Here is an 18185-nt window from a genome sequence, read left to right on the forward strand (position 1 = left end):
GAAGATGCCTTATTTGTCATGAGATATTCCGTATACACATCGTTAGTAGGACTTGAAACATTTCTGGCTTTGAGTTGGACATTCTGTGTAATTAAACCACAGTATGAATTCTGAGATTGTCTTCAGAATACTCATTTATGATAAGGAATATGGAGCATTATCTAACCATTTAGAGAAGGTAGTTCTGCATTACAGGAGGAGTCATTCAATCCTACCATACCTTTATAGAATCACAGATATTTTGTTTTTTCTTTCTTAGTTTCTAATGTATATTGAAGATGAGTGGATTAGGAGAAAACTCCTTGGATCCGTTGGCTACTGATTCACGAAAACGCAAATTGCCATGCGATACCCCAGGACAAGGGTAGGTGATTTATTTCACATTGCTTCACATCCCCTCCCCAACCTTTTGTTTAAAGATAAAACTGCAACTTCCTGTTATTTACATTTTCTGGTTAGATCTTTTTGTTTTGCTTAACGCAATTTGTTTTGTAGTAAGTAGAGTGGTACAGTGATGAGGTGGACACCCACGTCATGTCATAGAAGCTTTATTGCTGATTCTGATAGAAGCTAGAATATTAGATGAACAAGTCTGTGGTGCTGTAGGAAGCATTTCTGATGGAGGAGGCGTAGGAGTTTAATAATCAGGAGTGGATGACCAAGGTTCATTATGAGAAAGAATCTTTGTTATCCATTAAAAATATGTAGTAAATGGGTGTTGTGGCATTTCTAAGGTTTCATCATTCTTTTCCTCAGTGAAATTAGAAATTAAAAAAAAAAGAAAGGAAATAAATAAATCAGTATTACTCTGTAGCTTTTATAGTATTGTGCCAAAGTCAGTGTCATTTGAATTTTAAAGTGATAGTTAAAAAATTGAAAACAAAATCTACAGTGAATAAACATTAATAAGAAGTGGCTACCATTGTTTTTAGTCTTCTTAGCTGGGTATTTTTGGGAGTTGTTTATGATCGTTACAAAGGAAACACTGAGTACCCCCATTTTCCAGATGAGGAAATTCAGGCTAACCTTGCCCAAGACCTCCCAGCCAACAAAAAGGTGGAATTGAGTTTAGGTTTGCATGAATTTCCACTGTGTTGTACTACTTCTCCAAGGCAATGTTCTAATAGTTTCTATTGGCTGAATTTAGTTTGTTTAATATAACGTCAATGTGATAGTATTAGGAGCTGATTCTGCTCACAGCTTTTTTGTGATAGGTATATTCATGGCTTTTTTTTTCTTTCTTAGTCTTACCTGCAGTGGTGAAAAGTGGAGAAGGGAGCAGGAGAGTAAATATATTGAAGAATTGGCTGAACTGATATCTGCTAATCTTAGTGATATTGACAATTTCAATGTCAAACCAGATAAATGTGCAATTTTAAAGGAAACAGTAAGACAGATACGTCAAATAAAAGAGCAAGGTAATACAAAGTAAGAAAAACACTCAAGTCTTTTAGAACGAACTTTTTGACTTTGTTTACATTTCCTTTTTCGTTACCTTGTTTAGATGGGAACTACTACTTATTGAGGCTAGTATATGTGGGAATGGATGAATGAGTTGACCAACTCGGCTCTTTAGGAGTCTCTTAACAGAGACTTGAAAGAAGCCCAGTGTTGTCCACCCTGTCAAATGTTCCCTTTTGGGAAGCCATGGACAGTATCTTTAGTAGTGAAAGAGAATTTAGTGTATCTTCTGACCTTCTGGGTGACTCTGAAGTTTGAATTTAAAAATTGTAGCACTATCTCTTACCAGGAAATGCTGTTTACATGTGCACACATGTGTGTCTGTGTCTGTTCTCAGGATGATGTGAAGGCTGATTTAATCTATAATTGATATGCTTGTTATTGGTAATACTGCCTTTTCTCTTTTCAGGAAAAGCTATTTCCAGTGACGATGATGTTCAGAAAGCTGATGTGTCTTCTACAGGACAGGGAGTTATTGATAAAGACTCCTTAGGACCACTTTTACTTCAGGCAAGTATAAAGGTTTTAGACATCCAGTAAGCTGGGTTGCGTTTTGCTTGTTACCAAATGATTTAAAAAAAAAAGATGAAATCTTGGTTAGGAAATAAGAGCAAAAATAAAATGTTTCTTTTTATGAGACAGAACTCAATATTCTCAATATGATGGTAAAATTTTCGTACATTTCCAATATACATTACTCGGGAGGCCTCATTTCTTATAAAAAATATACTAGCAAACTGGAAAAGCACAAAAAGTATATAAAGAAGCAAGAAGGGTAAGATAACTCATAATTTCACTTGTTAGAGGTAACATTTGGAAATATTTGAGCTCAGACTTTTTGTGCCTTTTTGTCATGATTAATCATACGGCATATTATTGTGCTATATTGAGGAACTTTCAAGCTTTAAAAATGCACGTTTTGTAAGTAGTTGCCTTAAAAAGATCCTATCTGTTTAACCTATAGCACTTACAGAATGTTTCTCTTTCTTGAAGCCAGGGACTGAATCTGTTTGTAAGGTTCACTGGTCAACTTTTTGTTTGTTTCAACTGGTTTGTCCCAGCTTATTTGCTATGACTAGTTTTTAGTTTATCACTTTTTTTTTTTACCCAATTGTGCTATAGATGAAGGTTTACAGAGCAGAATAGTTTCTCATTAAACAATTAATACACGTATTGTGTTGTAACAATTGGTTGCCAACCACCCCACGATGTGTCAACACACTATCCTTCCCGACTTTGGGTTCCCTGTTACCATCTGTCCTCCCCCCCCCGCCCCCCCCGCCACCGTCTTGTCCTTTCCCGTGGGCTGCTGTACCCATTTTGCCTCATTTTGTTTTATGGGCCTGTCTAATCTTTGGCTGAAGGATGAACCTCAGGAGTGACTTCAGTACTGAGTTAAAAGGGTGTCTGAGGGCCATACACTTGGGGTTTTTCCAGTCTCTGTCAGACCAGTCAGTCTGATCATTTTTTTTTTTCGGTGAGTTATAATTTTGTTCTACATTTTTCTCCAGCTCTGCCCTGGACCCTCTACTGGGATCCCTGTCAGAGTAGTTGATGGTGGTAGCTGGGCACCATCTAGTTGTGCTGGATTCACTCTGCTGGAGGCTTTGGTGGTTGTGATCCATTAGTCCTTTGGCCTAACTTCTTGTGCCTTTGGTTTTCTTCATTTTCCCTTGCTCCAGATGAGGTGAGACTAGTGGAGTATCTTAGATGGCTGCTTACAAGCTTTTAAGGCCCCAGATGCAACTCACCAAAGTAGGATGTAGAACATTTTCTTTATAATCTCTTATGCCAGTTGAGCTAGATGTCCCCAGAGACCATGGTCCCCAGCCCTCAGCCCAGTAATTTGGTCCCTCAGGGAATTCGGATGTGTCTGTGAAGCTTCCAGGGCCTTGCCTTGGTCAAGTTGTGCTGGCTTCCCCGGTATTGTGTACTGTCTTACCCTTCACCAAAGTTACCACTTAGTTGTTGTTTGTTTAGTAAGTTTACCACTTTTTATATCCTCTTAGTAAATTCTCACTAAGGAGTAGTGTCATTCCTGTAGCTTGAGTTGGCATCCAAGGGAAAAATGAAGACCTAAGGATGATTGTCTTATTTTTAAAAGCTTCTTTGGAGATGTAATTAGTTCTGATTCTATATTGACCTTATTTGTCTTTTAAAAAATTCTTATTTTTTATTTTATAAAACCTGTAGCAGTGCTGTTAATAGTAATAAAAATACTGGCTGATAGTTGTTTGCAATAATTAGTGCTAAACCAAAAAACCAAACCCGTTGCCATCGAGTCAATTCCGACTCATAGCGACCCTATAGGATAGCATAGAACTGCCCCATAGGGTTTCCAAGGAGCACCTGGTGGATTTGAACTGCTGACCTTTTGGTTAGCAGCCATAGCTCTTAACTACTACGTCACCAGGATTTCCAGATGAGTGCTAAGATAGATATTAAAATATGATTCCATTTTAGGCACTGGATGGTTTCCTGTTTGTCGTGAATCGAGACGGAAACATTGTATTTGTGTCAGAAAATGTCACACAATACCTGCAATATAAGCAAGAGGACCTGGTTAATACAAGTGTCTACAATATCTTACATGAAGAAGACAGAAAGGATTTTCTTAAAAACTTGCCGAAATCTACAGGTAGACTCTTAGTGTGTGTTTTCTAAATACGTTGTTGAAAAATTTTCCTTGACCTTATCTTAGAAAATTGAATACATCTTTTTTTGGAAGCCAAGTGATGAAACAATAGGAAGGCAAGTGGTTAATAGCAAAATTTTCAAATATGACCTCGTGAATTCAGGATTTGGTATACGTTTCATGGGGCCAAAGTATGCAGTGAGTTATTGAGATTTCTGTTGAAGTTGAAATTTTTCCAATATTTGTACATTGCTACTCTGAAACGTTAGTGTAGATAGTACTATGGTAAATACGTGTAATGAGAAAATGCAGCTTGATTTTTTTATGATAGTCATGACTGAATTGCCAACTTTAAAGAAACTCTTTTTTTTTTTTTTTTTTTAATTTGTTCCCCAAAGTTAATGGAGTCGCCTGGACAAATGAGACACAGAGACAGAAGAGCCATACGTTTAATTGCCGTATGTTGATGAAAACACCACAGGATATTCTGGAAGACATAAGCACCAGCCCTGAAGTACGCCAGAGATATGAAACAATGCAGTGCTTTGCCCTGTCCCAGCCACGAGCTATGATGGAGGAAGGGGAAGGTAAGAGCAATCCTGTTTGTGATGTTTCTGAAACAAGTGGCAGACAAACTTGTCATTTTATAATTTCCATTGTTGCAACTCTTCTTCCTGAATTCCGTGTCCTTGCTAGCCTATTGAAGGGACATATCCAAAAGGTAAACATAATTCTTATCTGGTTAAATTTTTTATTGTAGATTTGCAATCCTGTATGATCTGTGTGGCACGCCGCATTACTACAGGAGAAAGAGCGTTTCCAGCAAATCCCGAAAGCTTCATTACTAGGCATGATCTTTCAGGTAAGAACTTAGTGTGTGTGTATTCATTTTTAAAATGTGTTGTAAGTGTCACTATTTCTCTTGCCTGCATTGTTACTGAATTTCCTACATGCACTGTAGTGAATGCTTTGTATGTGGTATTCCCTTTTTCTCTTGCATATAACCTGAAGGGAGATTGATTAAAACCCTTGGCACATGAGTTGGGTGTATTCGACACTTAAGATTCCCCAAATAAGCAAATTTAAAAACAAATGTAGAGGCATCTGGCTTTTTTCCAGATAGCATTTTGGATCAGAATTTAGTATGTCTTTTCTGTAACTTCAAACTCACTGCAATGAAAGAATTTTTTAAAAAATAGAGGAAATTTAATGAGAGTTACTTGGCGTAATCCCTGACATCTGTATAAGGTGTGCGTGACCCAAGCCATGGTGTTTCACTTGCCTCATGTGCATGTGAAAGCTGGACGGTGAATAAGACTGAAGAAGAACTGATGCCTTTGAATTGTGATGTTGATGAAGAATATTGAATATATCATGAACTGCCAGAAGAATGAACAAACCTGTCTTGGAAGAAGTATAGCCAGAGTGCTCCTTAGAAGGAAGGATGGTGAGACTTTGTCTCACATACTTTGGACATGTTATCGGGAGGGACCAGAAGGACATCATACTTGGTAAAGTAGATGGTCAGTGAAAAAGAGGGAGACCTTCAGTGAGAGGGATTGACACAGTGCTGCACCAGTGGGCTCAAGCATAACAACAATTATGAGGATGGCGCAGGAGCAGGTAGTGTTTCGTTCTGTTGTATGTAGGGTCACTGTGAGTCAGAACTGACTCAAGGGTACTTAACAACAGCACGTGAGCTTCAATGTTGGTTTGCCATTTTGTAACCATAGGAGTAAATAATTAAAGACAACGGGCAATTTAATAATGCACATTGATGAAATTTAACGGTATAGCAATATTATCTACACTTACCTTCAAGACTGGAAACCCTGGTGGTGTAGTGGTTAAATGCTACAGCTGCTAACCAAAGGGTCAGCAGTTTGAATCCACTGGGCGCTCCTTGGAAACTCTGTGGCGGAGTTCTACTCTGTCCTGTGGGGTCGCTATGAGTCAGAATCGACTTGACGGCACTGGGTATGGGTATGGGGTACCTTCAAGACTGTTGTTGTTATCATCTGAAACCCTATGTGGTGTTGCAGAGGGTTTACTATGTGTGATCCATCTCATGGATAGGAACACATAGGCTTGGCGAGAGAGGGGTTGGGTTATTTATCCAAGATCATGGCTAATAAGAGAATTTGCATCTGGCTTTGCTTGATTTGAAAGCCTGTACCCTTTGAACTCTGTAACACATGATTTCACCCTATAATGCCCTTGTGTATGTGCAGCAGCGGTTTAATAAAATGGAGCAGGTGGAAATAAATACAAAACATAGCTATAGTTGCCATAATATTTTATTGTAAAAAATAGCTATTTTCTCAGTCATTCAACTTTTTGGTACCAGGCTCAGTTACCTGTTTTGATGTTAACAAGATAGCACCTTTAAAAATTATCTCGTTAATATTTTTCTTAATGCAGAGGGAATACATGTTTATTTATGAAAGCTAGAGAACACGTAGCCAAAACAAATGTGTTTTCCTAGTTAACATAATTTGAAACGAAGCACCTTTTTACATACTTATAGTTGGTATCTTGTAGTTACTGTCTGTTATTTTGTAGGAGGTTTGCTGCATTCAACTCATTACTTGTCTTTGCCTTGGGAGAGAGATTTTACAGTCTGTCCCTGATGATGTATTTGTCTGTTTCTTCATTTGCTATACTTTTTCTGAGTGTCCGTTTTGTGTTTTTTATGTAACTCAGGGCTCAGCTTAGTGGAGGCAATGGAGAAGAGATCACCCCTGTTCTGGGTACAATGCATATGTGTTCCTTGTTTCCTGAAACCCATTTGTCCCTCTCTTTATTCATTGTCTTTTCACTAATCAGACCTTTTGTCACTGTTAAAGCCTGAGTTTTAAACAGATCCTTGGACTTGTGGCTCATCTCATATCCCTCAAGTCATTCAACTTTAGTGCCTGTCTCATCCTCGATAGCTTTTCCAGAGCTACCTTTGCTCTGAAGCTTTATGTGTTTTCCCAGACTGTACTTGCTGTTCTTCATCATTTTTACTTTTCTAAGGAACACATCATAGAGAGAATAAATAGACCGGCAAACCATTTCTATATCTTTCTGTCTCGAATCAATTTATTGACCACTTCTTTCAAGTCATTTGCCCACTTGTCTAGGTTTATGATTTTCATCACCTTTTGGAACTGGCAGACCTGTCGGTGCTGAGTGTAAGCAATCATTTGAATCTGATTGTTGCATTTTTTAGTAAAATCCCTATTGCACAGATGAAACAAATAACCATTGATAATCTTGAAATCACCAATGAGTGTCTGTCACTGTCTGCCATTTTTTGACTGTGAAGCATATTTGGTCATGGGTAAGATCCATGCCATAGAAGTTGGTTAGGCAGTTTTTGTCCTGAATATCCCTAGTAATTCCTTTGAATTTTCTAAATGCAGCTTCATTATTCTGCAGATTTGCAAGGCTCACTTCAAAACCATAATTCCTCCCACCCTGAGATGCAGTCTTGGTCTGTTGAGTCCTTGGGACTAGTGGTTTCCTGATTATTACATTGAACACGGCTGGGGCTTTCATAGCATACTGTTCTTCCTCAGAAAATGGGTCAGGCACTTCCTTCTTCCCTTTTTGCAAGGTGCTTGTTCTTGGGAACTGCCATGGTGCTGCTCAGAGAGTGAAAAGGCCTAGCTATTTTCAAAGGACCATCTTCTTCATGAAGCCTTTTTCAATTTCATAGCAACTTTGAGTATGTATATTTGGTCTCTACAGTATATTTAATGCTAAGTAAAAATTGGCAGAAACTTGCAGAATTGTAGAAATGAGAATTTGGTTAGTCCTTCCAGTTTAGACTTTAAGTGTACATAAATGCAGTCACCTCAGATGGAAAGAATTATCCCTACTAGCTGTTGAGGCAGGGTTTTTCTTTTGCTTCATGGTTGCAGGGACAGAATTGTATTCAGATTAACAATTTTACTGGAAAGTGTTACCTTTTTTTTTCTTTTTAAATGAAAATGAATCCTTATATTATCTGGACAAGTTAAAAGTTATACTCTATGCATTCATAAAGGAGTTTAAGATACACTTTTATAGTCATTCAGCAGAATGTTTACATATAAGAGTGCCCTGCAGGATGATGGCCTTAGAGAGAAAGGCTCTGGATATTCCAAAAACTAGGTCAGGGGAGGTAGAACAGTGATAGAGTATCTTATTCTTCAGTGATAAGCCACACAGTAGACAACCAGCAAATACTGGGTTTGATTTAAATCTTTAATTTTCTGGTTAATAGGCAAAGTTGTCAATATAGATACAAATTCTCTGAGATCATCCATGAGGCCTGGCTTTGAAGATATAATCCGAAGATGTATTCAGAGATTTTTTAGTCTTAATGATGGACAGTCATGGTCCCAGAAACGTCATTATCAAGAAGGTAATACATTTTGGAATTGACTCTTGATCTCACTTGTCGTTTTGTTTGGTATTCTATGAAGCTCTAAGTATTCACATGGTAGTAGTTGTCATGGGTGGGTGTGACGGGGGGATGGGGAGAAGTGGGATAGAAAAATGATTCTTGAGTGTTAATATTTTAGCCTTTATCTTAATTTTGGTACAGATTCAGTGTTAACACTGGATTTTGAAGATGTTGTGCTTGAAGAATGTTTTCTTCTTTTGTACATGCATTTATTTTGCTGACTGTCATTACTGCTACTGAGATGTTTTTCCCAATAGCTTACATTCATGGCCATGCAGAAACCCCAGTATATCGATTCTCCTTGGCTGATGGAACTATAGTAACTGCACAAACTAAGAGCAAACTCTTCCGAAACCCTGTAACAAATGATCGTCATGGCTTTGTCTCAACCCACTTTCTTCAAAGGTAATGTGTCTTCTGATATTAAATGCAGGTGTTCTCAAGATGCTTTATTATTAACATAAAAAAGGAGAACATTTTATGAGAGAAAAAGCATGGAGATATTGGATTTGCTGAAGTGAATTTAGATTCCTGGATTACGATTTGTTTTTTAAGGTTATATTTTTCTATGGAAATGAGTATTTGTTCATTAAATAACTACTTCTTGAGAAAGCTGGGGGATGGGAAGGCTAGTGAGTGAAAGAGCATGTAAAATCTGCCCACCTCTGTTACCTTTCATTTCTAATAATATATTACGTTGCTTTTAAGGACTGAATTAAAAATTTGAATCTTGCCTTCAAGAATAAACGTTACTTTTGGTATTGCTAATGGTACATGAGCACCACATGAAGGCGGACAGTCAGCATTAATTCTATTGAGTGATTTGTAGGCACCTCTAGTTGCCACTCCTAGCTATATGGCAACTCTGGTTAAGCACTGCTAGGAGCCCTGGTGGTGCAGTGTTAAGTGCTCGGCTGGTGAGAGGTTGGGGGCTTGAACCTACCCAGCTCTGCAGGAGGAAGACATCTGATGATCTGTTTCCGTAAAGCCTAATAATAACAACAAGGAGTCCATATAACATAGCTGTTGGCCCTTCTCAGTGCTGTAGTGCTGTCACTCATTTAGATTCTGCAGCTTGTAAAAAATACGTAATTAGATTAATAGTAGATTAATATCTACACTGGAATTATCACTGGGTATTAGAATTTTTTTTTTTTTTTATTAGAATGGTACAGAAGAAGGTAAGTTCCTGTGCACTTATCTCATCCCTTACTTATCTGATTCAGAGCTTTGACACATGCTTATAATTTTTTTTTAGTAAAAGTTTGATGTTATGTTTCTTTGCAGAGAACAGAATGGGTATAGACCAAACCCAAATCCTCTTGGACAAGGCATTAGACCTCCTGTAGCTGGGTGCAACAATTCAGTAGGTGGCATGAGCATGTCACCAAACCAAGGCTTACAGATGCTGAGCAGCAGGACCTATGGCTTGGCAGACCCTACTGCCACAGGGCAGATGAGTGGAGCTAGATATGGGGGCTCCAGTAACATTGCTTCACTGAACCCTGGGCCGGGCATGCAGTCACCATCTTCCTACCAGAACAACAACTATGGTCTCAACATGAATAGTCCCCCGCACGGGAGTCCTGGCCTTGGCTCCAACCAGCAAAATATCATGATTTCTCCTCGTAATCGTGGGAGTCCAAAGATGGCCTCACACCAGTTTTCTCCTGTTCCAGGTATTTACGGTGGCATTTCCTTTTCTTTTTCAGTAAATTCTTCTTTTCTCTCCATACCACTATAATTCTTGTAAAGCAAAATCATTTTGTAATAGAAAATTTTGGAGAATTAAGTGGTGTTTTGTTACAGTGTGTGATAGTCTAACTTTCTTTCCTAACTCTTCTCCAAATGCAGGTGTGCACTCGCCCATGGGATCTTCTGGCAATACTGGGAGCCACAGCTTTTCCAGCAGCTCTCTCAGTGCCCTGCAGGCTATCAGTGAGGGTGTTGGGACTTCTCTTCTGTCTACTCTGTCTTCCCCAGGCCCCAAATTGGATAACTCTCCCAATATGAATATAACCCAGCCAAGTAAAGTGAACAGCCAGGATTCCAAGAGTCCTCTAGGCTTATATTGTGACCAGAATCCAGTGGAGAGTTCAATGTGTCAGTCAAATAGCAGGGATCACCTCAATGACAAAGAAAGTAAAGAGAACAATGTAGAAGGGTCAGAGAATCAGAGGGGTCCTCTGGAAAGCAAAGGTCATAAAAAATTGCTGCAGTTACTTACCTATTCTTCAGATGACCGAGGTCATTCCTCCTTGACCAACTCTCCCCTGGATTCGAGTTGTAAAGACTCATCCCTTAGTGTCACCAGCCCCTCTGGAGTCTCCTCTTCTACTTCTGGAGGCGTGTCCTCCACGTCCAATATGCATGGGTCACTGTTGCAAAAGAAACACAGAATTTTGCACAAGTTGCTGCAGAATGGGAATTCGCCAGCTGAAGTAGCCAAGATAACAGCAGAAGCCACCGGGAGAGACACCAGTAGTACAGCTCCTTGTGGAGAAGGAAATGTCAAGCAGGAGCAGCTAAGTCCTAAGAAGAAGGAAAATAATGCACTTCTTAGATACCTGCTAGATAGGGATGATCCTAGTGACACCCTCTCTAAAGAGCTACAGCCCAAAGTGGAAGGCATTGATAGTAAAATGAGTCAGTGTGGCAGCTCCACCATTCCTAGTTCGAGTCAAGAAAAAGACTCTAAAATCAAGACAGAAACAAATGAAGAGGTAATTTGCCTGTACATTCCAGCATAGTCAGCGTGTTTCATCACTGCATTTAGGTGTCAGATAATGTGTTATACACAAATTGCTCTATTTTAGGAAGTTAACTTTGAGTTATTGTTTCTTTGTATTTCCTGTGGACATCAGCAATTTAGAAATATCAGATGTCTATGTTTTAAAATGGGGCTCTGTTGAGTAGCAAATTTGGAAAAGTTGAGGTATTGTTGGAATGAGCAGAATGGTTCATTAAGGGTACGGTAGAAGTACAAAGGAGGAAAAATTTTTTTTTTAAGCAACAACAATTTTGATTTTTACCTAAGAATCAAATTTTACGTACATGATCGCGTTCTGTGTAAACATTTCCCAAAGTCTGCTTGAGGGATGCTATTCCAGGAAATTTTAATATGCCCCTGAGCAAGTTAAAGGCTCAGAGGAGCTGGACAGTTAAGATGCCTGTGTAACTTCCTTTAAGCCACTGTTTACCCAATTTATTGACTAAAAGCCATTTTGGGGCACACCTGTGAATACCCTATTGAATATCAACTTGTTGCTTTATTATTAATACCTTTTCCAGAAGGTATGTGTAGATGCAGACATCTCTGTCAGCTAGTGATCACTTCAGTGCTGGTGACTAATGTTAGTTGGAAAACACCCCACAGCTAACATCTAGTATAAAAGAAAATGTGTGATTTATCTCAGTGGTTTAAATTGTTGTCACTTTGAGGAGGAAGAATAGGGATAGAGGCTTTAAGTTAGCCACTATCATTTTAGGTATATAACTGTATTTTACTTGTTCCCATTTTACGTATTTTGATGAGTATGTTTATACCTGTATATCTAGTAATATAAAAAAACACAGATTAACTAAAAAATTATTTTCAGGGACCTGGAGACTTGGATCATCTAGATGCTATTCTTGGTGATCTGACGAGTTCTGACTTTTACAATAATTCCATATCCACGAATGGTGGTAGTAATCTGGGAACCAAGCAGCAGATGTTTCAAGGAACTAATTCTCTCGGTAAGGAAAGAAGTAGGTGTTATTTTTGTTGGCTTTTGGATGTTTCTATATACTTATATGCATTCCTGCGCTAAGACCAGGATCCAACTCGCATATATAACTTAAAAACACATGCTGAATCTCAGTTTCCTATACTATTTACAGCATATGTATTTTTAAAAACTTTCTGGAATTTTCCTGTTCCTTCGTTTCCTGTTTTTCTCACAAAGATGATGCCAGTACCCATGGCAGTTATAGGAAAGTATTTGTATTTGGTTATTCCAGATGTGTAGAAGGTGCTAGAGTGTCTGTTTTTCTTAGCCACAGAGAGATGGATGAAAACAAAATAACACCACCAGAACTATAGATCAAAACCTGTCCTTTGACATTTATGGGATCCTGTCATTTAATGGAGTTTTCCTCTTTGGTGTTTGCTACTCCTTACCGAACCTCTTTCTTATTGCTATGTGTTTATTCATTGATTCATTTAACATGGGTATGTTGTGTGTAAGCAATTGAAAAGATAATTCGCAGTTAATCCAGAATGATGGCTATTTGTTTTCAGTGTCAGTATTTCCTAAAGTGAAATGCACAGTCAAATCAAATTGATTGAACGTGGAAAAAACAGCATTTAGGAGGAAATTCTGTATTTCATTCCTTGTTGCAGAGAAGTCACTTACTAAGTATACTTGTGGAGGAACCTGCAGGAGTTTAAAACATGAGTGTATTTTTCAATATTGAGTGAAGCAGAATTTGAATGACCATATCAGGCTATAGAACACTGTCCAGTACTTCAGCCAGCACTGAGATTCTTGTCTCTACTTTATTTGGAATACGAAGCATTTTTTTTTTTGACTAAGTGTTTGTTTTGTAAAGGAAGACAGTGTTCGTTTTTGTAAGGAAGGCATTCTTGGTGGGTAGCGGTGGTATTTATGGCTTGTACTTCATTATTTGTGTATTGAGTCATGAGGGATATTTATGTATTGTACTTGTATGTTTTCAGCAGGTTTGAGAAGTCCACAGTCTGTGCAGCCCATTCGTCCTCCTTATAATCGAGCAGTGTCTCTAAATAGCCCGGTGCCTGTCGGCTCAAGCCCTCCAGTGAAGAATATCAGTGCTTTCCCCATGTTACCAAAGCAACCCGTGTCGGGTGGGAATCCAAGAATGATGGATAGTCAAGAAAATTATGGCTCAAATATGGGTATGCTATTTCTTAGTAGTAGTAATGATTACAGATTTCTTTTGGGAAAAACAAATATAAAATACTTAAAGTCCTTTAAATAACTAGGATTAAGTAATAGGTTTTTGAATAATATTAGCATGTTTCTTTCATGAGTATCCTTCATTTTATCTTAGTTATTTTAACCCTGAAGGAGGCTAGTCTAAGACATTTTCTAACCTGTAGTGAATAGATGGGAATAGTGACCTATCAAAAACACGTTCATAGTTGGATAGCCCCATTCATAGGCACACAGAGCACTTTTTTTTTGTCCAGGCTGATGTGTATAGTGGCTGTACCTTTATGATACATGAAGGTTTCCACTACAATATGAAGAGACCTAATAATTTTTACCTGTTCTAGCTGGACCAAACCGGAATGTGACTGTGACTCAAACTGCTTCCTCAGGAGACTGGGGCTTACCAAACTCAAAGGCTAGCAGAATGGAGCCTATGAGTTCAAACTCCGTGGGGAGACCAGGAGCAGATTTTAACGCTACTTTGCCCAGACCTGTGGTGGCTGGCTCCATGCCCACCCTGCCTGTTCGGTCCAGTGGTGCACCAGGCATGAGACCAGGGTTGCAGCAACAGCAGCAACAGCAGCAGCAGCAACAGCAACAGCAGATGCTTCAAATGAGTAAGCTTCCCCTTTAAAAAAAGAATACTAGATGTTTTAGGGTAATTGTTACACCATTGACATACTTGAAAATTTATACTTTCTTTTTTGCTTCCTTAGGGTCTGGTGAGATTCCCATGGGAATGGGGGTCAATCCTTATAGCCAAGCAGCACCATCTAACCAACCAGGTTCCTGGCCAGATGGCATGTTATCTGTGGAACAAGGCCCTCATGGGACTCAAAATAGGTGGGGCTTTGTTTTGTGACTCTTTGGAAAATGTTAACATCAGATTACCTAGAAGAGGGTCAGAGCACAGGAACAAACCTCATTTTGTGGTGATAGTGTGTGAACAAATGAGGCAAACGCAGCAAGTGGGAGCATTCATGGGGGAGGGAGGAAACAGAACTATATTGTTTAGCCACGGGATCATTCAGTGGTCCAACCTCTGAGAGCCTCTCTGTGAGATGATTGTCTCTCCTGATGATAATTTCACGAAGAGGGGTATAAATTAGCATCAGTTTTAGAGGATTAAGAACACGTTCCTACTAAACCAAAAGCAAAGAAGTTTCCTGGATAAACTGAATGCTTCAAAGGCCAGCGTAGCAGGGGCAGGGGTCCGGGGACCATGGTTTCAGGGGACATCTAAGTCAATTGGCATAATGAAATCTATTAACAAAACATTCTGCATCCCACTTTGAAGAGTGGTGTCTGGGGTCTTAAACGCTAGCAAGCGGCCATCTAAGATGCATCAATTTGTCTCAACCCACCTGGATCAAAGGAGAACGAAGAACACCAAGGACACAAGGTGATTACGAGCCCAAGAGACAGAAGGGGCCCCATGAACCAGCGACTACATCACCCTGAGACCAGAAGAATTAGATGGTGCCCGGCTACAACTGATGACTGCCCTGACAGGGAACACAACAGAGAACCCCTGAGGGAGCTGGAGAACAGTGGGATGCAGACCCCAAATTCTCGTAAGACCAGACTTAATGGTCTGACGGAGACTGGAAGGACCCCAGTGGTCATGGCTCCCAGACCTTCTGTTGGCCCAGGACAGGAACCATTCCCGAAGCCAACTCTTCAGACATGGATTGGACTGGACAATGGATTGGAAAGGGATGCTGGTGAGGAGTGAGCTCTTTGGATCAGGTGGACACTTGAGACTATGTTGGCATCTCCTGCCTGGAGGGGAGATGAGAGGGTGGAGGGGGTTAAAAGCTGGCAAAAAGGACACGAAAAGAGAGTGGAGGGAGAGAGCAGGCTGTCTCATTAGGGGGAGAGTAATTGGGAGTGTGTAGCAAAGTGTATATGGGTTTTTGTGTGAGAGACTGACATGATTTGTAAACTTTCACTTAAAGCACAATAAAAATTATTAAAAAAACAACAAAAAACACAAAAACACATTCTTAGTGGTTTTACAAATGATGTTCAGAGGGCAAGCCTCGATTTTCTGGAAAATGTTTTGTAGAATTGGATAATTTCTTTCTAAAATTATTTAAAACTTTTCGGGGATTGTGGGCTAAGTCTGTATTTCATTTTTATTTCTCTTGGTTGGTAACTTATTTGCATGAAAGAAACCACCTGTTATTGTTACAGTGAGTCATAATTTAACCCACCTTCTTCAATAAATTAAGCAGAGAAAAAATCTGTTGACTAGGCAGTGATGTAACTACATGAGTCTTTTAAGGTGAGTGGTTCTCTACCCAGTTGAGTAATATCCAGTTCATAGAACTTTTCTGAAGCAGAATGCGTTTCTAGCTCCGTGCCCTTTGTGTGTGGAGGAAGAACTGTGGCGCCTTGGTGTAAGTGTAAGGAGTTTGTGAGTGTTACACTTAAGGACACGTGAGCTCTGTGAGCCAGCCAAGTATAGCAAAAAGTTATTTGGGCAGGTTCCCTGACATAGTTCATTGATAGTTCAACATTTCTCTGTTTTCTTCTACCTGTTTGTTGATTTCCCTAACTTTCAGATAATATAACTACTGTATTGCAGCACTTCTGACAGGGTCTTGAAAGTACAGCTTTCTCCCAGTGGCCCCCTCCCTCCCAAGTTCTGCTGTCGCCCAAATATCCAGGATCTGGAAAAGACATTCTGGTGGTGGAATTGGCTCTTAGATATCTAGACATGGTGGTTGAAGATGGACTGGTGAAGTTTTAGAATCGTGGACCTTAAATTCCTGTCTTTTTTACTTCCTCTTCACTGCTGCCCAATTGTTTAATTATTTATACTTGAAGTATTTATTACTGTACATTAAAAGTATTGGTTACAATTACTGTGTTTTTTTTTAAAGGGAGAAAGTACTATTGAAATTGATTGTAAATCTCTTTTTAGGCCACTTCTTAGGAATTCTCTGGATGATCTCCTTGGGCCACCATCTAACCTAGAAGGCCAGAGTGATGAAAGAGCATTGCTGGACCAGCTGCACACACTCCTAAGCAACACAGATGCTACAGGCCTGGAAGAAATTGACAGAGCTTTGGGCATCCCTGAACTTGTAAATCAAGTAGGTGGCATTACTGTGGATGTAGGGGAGAGAGAGTATGTCTATATGCATGCAAACATGTGTATGAGCCCATGCACAAGAATGCCTGTATATGTATCTTTCTCATTATTACTGTGTCACATCACTGTATATTTTTTATATATTATATATATGTGATTTTAGTGGTCAAGTATCATTTATTATATTGGACACATAATTTAACCAATCCTCTACTCATGAAAGGAGCCCCGCTGGTGCGGTGGTTAAGCGCTCGGCTGTGAACTGAAAGGTCAGTTTGAACCTACCAGCCGTTCTGTAGGAGAAAGATATGGCAGTTGGCTTCTGTAAAGATTACAGCCTTGGAAACCTTACAGGGGCAGTTCTTTTCTGTCCTATAGGGTCACCCTGAGTTGACTCGACTTGATGGTACACAACAACAACTACTGATGAAAATTTTAATTGTTCTAAATAATAAGTGTCATAAATAGTTCTGTGAATTACGTATTGTTCATACTCTGTTTCCTTAGCTACAATTCAAGAGAAGGTGTTATTGGTGCACATTTTAAAGGTTTTATGACATATTTTCATGTTGTTTTCCTAAAAGATTGTACTAGCTTCTTTCCTACCAACAGAGTATGATAGTACTAGTTTTTCATAACTTTTTACCCAGCGCTGTGCTGGAGAGACTCAGCTAAATATGAAAGAACACATCCCTAAACCCACTGGCACTGAGTCGATTCTGACTCACAGACACCCTATATGACAGGGTAGAACTACCCTATATGACAGGGTGGAACTGCACTATAGGGTTTCCAAGGCTGTAATCTTTACAGAAGGAGACTCCCACATCTTCTCTCGCGGAGCTGCTGGTGGGTTCAATCTGCCAATTTTTCAGCTAGTAGCCAAGTGCTTAACCGCTGCACCACCAGGTGCAAAGAACGTACACAGAGGTGCAAGTAGATGAAAGAACGAGTGAATGAGAAGTGAATAAACAAATACTGAGCATGATTATTCTTTTACATCTTTGCTAATCTGATAGGCAAAGAAAAAAGTTGTTTTAAATTATGTGTTTCTTTGATTTGCAAGAGTGAATACCTTTGTATTTATTGGCCATTTGTATGTCTATTTTGTAGTTTCCTGATAGAGCGTTATTTTCTTGATTTGCAAGACTACTTTAAGTGTGTTTCACCATTGATTTATTTGTTGATTCCTTCATTCAGCAAATATCTCTGTCTTCTGTATGCTAGTCAGTCTTTTCAGAGGCAGAGGAACAACAATGAGCAAGTTAATTCCTGCTCCCAAAGGCCACATCCCATTGGGTGAGGCAGACATCAGGAAGGAAACCATATATGTAGAAAGAGAAGTGGTACAGTAGAGGTTTTGAAGGAAAAGCCTGTAGTGCTAAGAGATGTCAGCCAAGGGAGTGGGGGTTGTCAAACATTTTCTCTAAAAAAAAACGATGTCTGAGCTGTGATTTGAAGAATGTCTATTATCTTATTGAATGTGTTGCAAATAATTTTCCTGGTTTTCTTTTTGGTGGGGTCTTGTTTTTAGTTTAAAAATTTTTGGGGTTTTCAAATCCAGGATGATGAGATAAAGAATAACTGGGAATTTACTTG

General features: G+C 39.2%; 1 protein-coding gene and 1 pseudogene across 16 annotated transcripts in view; one reads left to right on the forward strand and one right to left on the reverse strand.

The window, feature by feature from the left end:
- Positions 1-18185, forward strand: part of NCOA3 (nuclear receptor coactivator 3) — a 129428-nt gene that overhangs the window by 91557 nt on the left and 19686 nt on the right. For 13 of the 16 annotated variants that reach the window (XM_064276173.1, XM_010591770.3, XM_023550349.2 and 10 more), the window contains 15 exons: positions 260-364; positions 1246-1418; positions 1871-1971; positions 3925-4099; positions 4495-4683; positions 4857-4958; positions 8349-8489; positions 8789-8936; positions 9819-10210; positions 10386-11254; positions 12131-12281; positions 13252-13449; positions 13831-14103; positions 14203-14329; positions 16416-16587. In XM_064276173.1, coding sequence (XP_064132243.1) covers positions 279-364; positions 1246-1418; positions 1871-1971; positions 3925-4099; positions 4495-4683; positions 4857-4958; positions 8349-8489; positions 8789-8936; positions 9819-10210; positions 10386-11254; positions 12131-12281; positions 13252-13449; positions 13831-14103; positions 14203-14329; positions 16416-16587 — 3297 coding nt within the window. In that variant the 5' untranslated portion in view covers positions 260-278. The remainder of the gene's footprint in view (positions 1-259; positions 365-1245; positions 1419-1870; positions 1972-3924; positions 4100-4494; positions 4684-4856; positions 4959-8348; positions 8490-8788; positions 8937-9818; positions 10211-10385; positions 11255-12130; positions 12282-13251; positions 13450-13830; positions 14104-14202; positions 14330-16415; positions 16588-18185) is intronic. The other 3 variants (XM_010591774.3, XM_023550354.2, XM_010591773.3) reach the window with 2 other exon arrangements.
- LOC104846058 (small ribosomal subunit protein eS1-like) lies at positions 6951-7996 on the reverse strand (annotated as a pseudogene).

This window comes from Loxodonta africana, chromosome 24 (genome assembly GCF_030014295.1).
Source record: "Loxodonta africana isolate mLoxAfr1 chromosome 24, mLoxAfr1.hap2, whole genome shotgun sequence".
NCBI classification, from domain to species: domain Eukaryota; kingdom Metazoa; phylum Chordata; class Mammalia; order Proboscidea; family Elephantidae; genus Loxodonta; species Loxodonta africana.